This window comes from Triticum aestivum, chromosome 5B, assembly GCF_018294505.1.
Source record: "Triticum aestivum cultivar Chinese Spring chromosome 5B, IWGSC CS RefSeq v2.1, whole genome shotgun sequence".
Classification (NCBI taxonomy): domain Eukaryota; kingdom Viridiplantae; phylum Streptophyta; class Magnoliopsida; order Poales; family Poaceae; genus Triticum; species Triticum aestivum.
This window is the reverse complement of record NC_057807.1, coordinates 676,902,536-676,906,225: the sequence shown is the minus strand read 5'-3', so window position 1 is coordinate 676,906,225 and position 3,690 is coordinate 676,902,536. Positions and strand designations below refer to the sequence as shown.

The following is a 3,690-nucleotide window of genomic DNA, read 5'->3' as shown; positions in this document are numbered from 1 at the left end:
TGCAAAAGCATCCAATTAATGTTCTTGTTTTCCTTAAAAAAGTATGTTTACCAATACATTAATTGCAATGCATGCATGCATAAATTACATGCATTGGTCAATTTTCTCTTAATACTTGCATGCAATGATTTAATGCACTTTGGAATCTGAACATGTGATGGGAAACAACTAAATTGAGCCTTATAAAATGAAAAAACTAAAATTTTAAAATAAGCCCTATAAATCGGAAAGAAGGGAGTATCTGTTTACCGCTGTACTGTCAAGAGGTATAGCAAATAATTGAGGAGAGAGGGAGGAGGCTCCGCCATCCCAAGCAGAAGGAGTAGGCGGAGAGAGAGGGGAGGGGGAGCGAGCCCACGCGTCGGGCGCTCGGTGGCCAGCGGCCGCAGCTTCCCTTTCGGGCAGGCTTGGGACGGAGCTCACTGCGCGCTGCCCTTCCCTCCCCGATACGATTAACCAAAGAAGAAGCACTCGAGGCCGGCGGCGGCGGCGGCGATCTGTCCAATCCACCCATGGACACGGACGAGTTCTTCAACCCAGGTGACTGACCACCAACTCACCGTCCGTCCGTCCGTCCTTTCTTTTCTTTTTCTTTCTTTCTTGATTTGATTTGCCCCTCCGTACTTCTTCATGCCCGCCGGCCGGCCGGCCGGAGAAAAATGCCGCCTTCTCTTACATGGATCCGTGGGCCCATCCATGTCCAGGCTGCGGCGGGCCGGCCGGCGACGGCTGCGACTGCGGGGACTGCGAGGAGTGGAGGCACGACCACGGCCGCACCAAGCACTTCCTCCTCTTCGCCTCCGACCACAAAGATTTTCTGGTGAGAACCCCTCCTCCTCTCTCTCTATGCTCTGATCCCGTCGATCGATTCAGAGTTTCCTCTCTACATTTCCTCCTTCCAGACACAAGGGTTCAATTTGAGGGTTTTTTGGGGCTGAAAAAAAATGCCCAATTTCATCCTTGGCTTAAAATGTTGCTGTAAAATCTGCCTTGAGGGAATGGATAGAACATGACATTTTGCCTTGGGGGAAAATTTGATTCACAACATATGCATGTAATGTACCAGGAGGTGGCAGGAACAAGTCTGTACTGTATGTGTTTGTTTATTTGCAAGTGAAAAGAATGCTTCCCTTCCAATACGCCATCTACCATTTTCAGGATTATTTTGGGGCGTTCAAATTTCACTGAAAAACAATGTTTAGTTTTGTTCTTAGCTATGTTGTGTGCTGGAACAGATGGCGTATTCATGATAGAATCGTTTCAGGATATTTAGTTTTGGAAGAACTGACTCACAACACTATTAAGAGGTAGCAGGAAAACAAACACTCTGTACTGTACACTGTACTTTTGTGTCAAACTAATCATTGATAGTGCAAGTGAAGCTACTAGCCCTTATGGAGATAGAGATAGTTACTACTAGTAATGTACACTGCCGATGCACCACATACCAATACCCTGAGCCAGCTATTTATTAATGTTCACCAAAAACTTCGTTTTGTTTGCTCTCCATATCCTCTGCTAGTGCAAGCAATCTGAATTGTGTCTGCATTTTCTGCAAATGGTGTGAAACTCAATGCCCACGAACGCTGAAACCTATATCTGACTCTAACCAAAGTGGATCTTTCTGACAGTGCACACCGTGGGAGGTCACAAGGCAGCTGAGAAATATGATCACCGGCTCCGAGCCTATCAAACTTGAAGCTCCTGATGGCCAGATGTACAGTGTTGAGTTCGTCAAGTTCGGCCTGATAACTCTTACGACTGGGTGGCGGCGCTTTGTGGATGCTAATCACATACAACAAGGTGATCCCATCTTGTTCGTTTACTGTGGGAGCTCCACGTTCAAGGTCCACATATGCACTTCATCCGGTCACAAGAATTCTCTGCCCTGTTCTCAACAGCCTCCCAACATCCTTAGAGCTGTTCTGCTTCGTGATCGTCATGTGCTGAATGGTAAAGTGAATAGGACCTTCAAGTCGGGTGCTTTTGGTAATGCTTTTCTGATCAATATAACAGTGTTCTTTCTTGATGTGCTGAATGGTAAAGTGAATAGGACCTTCAAGTCGGGTGCTTTTGGTAATGCTTTTCTGATCAATATAACAGTGTTCTTTCTTGATGTGCAGAACAAGTGGTGCCTGATCCTGCACATGTTCAGACGTCAACCGACTTTGGCTATACCATGTTCCCCGGGACCTGCCTAAGCAAAGCACAAGAGAAGAAAGTGCTAGAGCTAGCTGATAGCAGCATGAGGTCTGAAATTCCTCTGCATGTGGCACCTATGAACAAAAGAAATGCCAGCAAGGACTACTATGTTGTAAGTTGCATCCTTCCTCAGATAATTTCCTCGTTGCGTTTGTCACTCCGATCCATAGGCTATTAATTTCTGCTTGTATTTTTTTTTCTGCTCTTGCAGTGCATACCGTTGAGGCTTTTGGACAATTTCAAAGAGGGGATAACTGAAACTGTCATTCAGCTCGAAGCCCATGGCAACAACATGGTATACAGTGTTGGCGTAAGCAAGCACAGTGATGATCAAATAATCCTCCAGTCTGAGTTGAGTGATTTCGTAGCTTCTCTCCGCATACAAGACAACGACCTCCTCGTCTTCAGAAGCAAGAGGAAAGCCCGCCTTGAAGTTCTTGTCCTTGATCCGAGCGGTTGTGAGAAAACTTGTTTTGCCATGGGAAACTCCTCAAATGCCCAGGAGATGGCTTTGACATCCTCCCCTTGTATTAAGTCAGGTCATAGTATTGTAGTTAGTTACCCTGTGCGTTTCTTTCCATTTACCATATTTTAGACGATCTACTTGTCGTTATCGTATGCTCACCACAAGAAAGTATGGCATGTTTTTCAGGATGCCCCGCTGGCAAGTTGAATGAAGCCGGTTTAGAAGCTCCTATGTCCAACAAGTCCTACATATTACCCGAACGGAAGAACCTAACTTGGCAACAAGAGAAGAAAGTAAAGGAGAAAGTCCATGCAATAGAATCTGAATTCCCTGTATTTGTGAAGGTGATGACGGCACGTGATTTATCGAACCCAACAAAGCTGGTGAGTTCATAAATTCAGATACCACGCAGAATATGTATAGTCCATTTCTCATCCGAAAGCTCGCAAAATTAGAGCCATCTTCTTGCTGAATTAATCGTCGGTCTGAGATTCGATCGCCACCATCTTCACACGCTCTTTTCTGAACAGTTGTTCTGCAAGGAATATGCTTCGGCATGTCTCCCGCTCAAACAAACACCTCTCCTAATTGGGCTGGAAGGTAGCACGATGCAGTGGCCTACAACGCTGACCGTCACGGAGTATACGAAAGGGAGGATGATTTCCTTACTCTGGAAGGACTTTGTCTTGGACGTCGGGATGAAGGCAGGGGACATCTGCCTCGTCGAACTGGCAGACAGGAGCAGCGATAGCCTCAAGATGATGGTCCATCTAATCCGCAAGTCGGAAATGCAGCTCTAGCTCCCAACAAGCATCTAGTAACTCAGCTGATGTATGCATTGCTTGATGATTATTTGGAACAACCTGATGTTAAGCAACTCTATAGTGTGTAATGTAATCTGGGGAAACACTAAACCCTTGACCCTCCTCTCCTGTAGTAGTACTGCTGCTGCTGATTATTTTTCTGTTGAAGACAGGTTCCATTTTATTGTTGATTTATTAACTATTTCTTGTTGAGGCAAA

At 45.6% G+C, this 3,690-nt stretch overlaps 1 protein-coding gene across 1 annotated transcript; it reads left to right on the top strand.

Annotated features, from left to right (window-relative positions):
• Window positions 1-291: 291 nt before the first annotated feature.
• On the top strand, window positions 292-3,690 carry LOC123114128 (B3 domain-containing protein LOC_Os12g40080). The gene is made up of 7 exons (XM_044535494.1): window positions 292-540; window positions 705-820; window positions 1,632-1,953; window positions 2,124-2,314; window positions 2,414-2,741; window positions 2,855-3,051; window positions 3,199-3,690. The coding sequence occupies exons 1-7, from the start codon at window positions 513-515 to the stop codon at window positions 3,466-3,468; spliced, it is 1,452 nt and encodes a 483-aa protein (XP_044391429.1). The 5' UTR covers window positions 292-512; the 3' UTR covers window positions 3,469-3,690.

What these genes read in the sequence shown, in the direction of transcription:
- LOC123114128 (XM_044535494.1), top strand. Translation starts at nt 513, where the DNA reads ATGGACACGGACGAGTTCTTCAACCCAG. An exon ending in CCGACCACAAAGATTTTCTG is followed by an intron (nt 821 to 1,631) that starts GTGAGAACCCCT and finishes TCTTTCTGACAG; the next exon opens with TGCACACCGTGGGAGGTCAC. An exon ending in CCAGCAAGGACTACTATGTT is followed by an intron (nt 2,315 to 2,413) that starts GTAAGTTGCATC and finishes CTGCTCTTGCAG; the next exon opens with TGCATACCGTTGAGGCTTTT.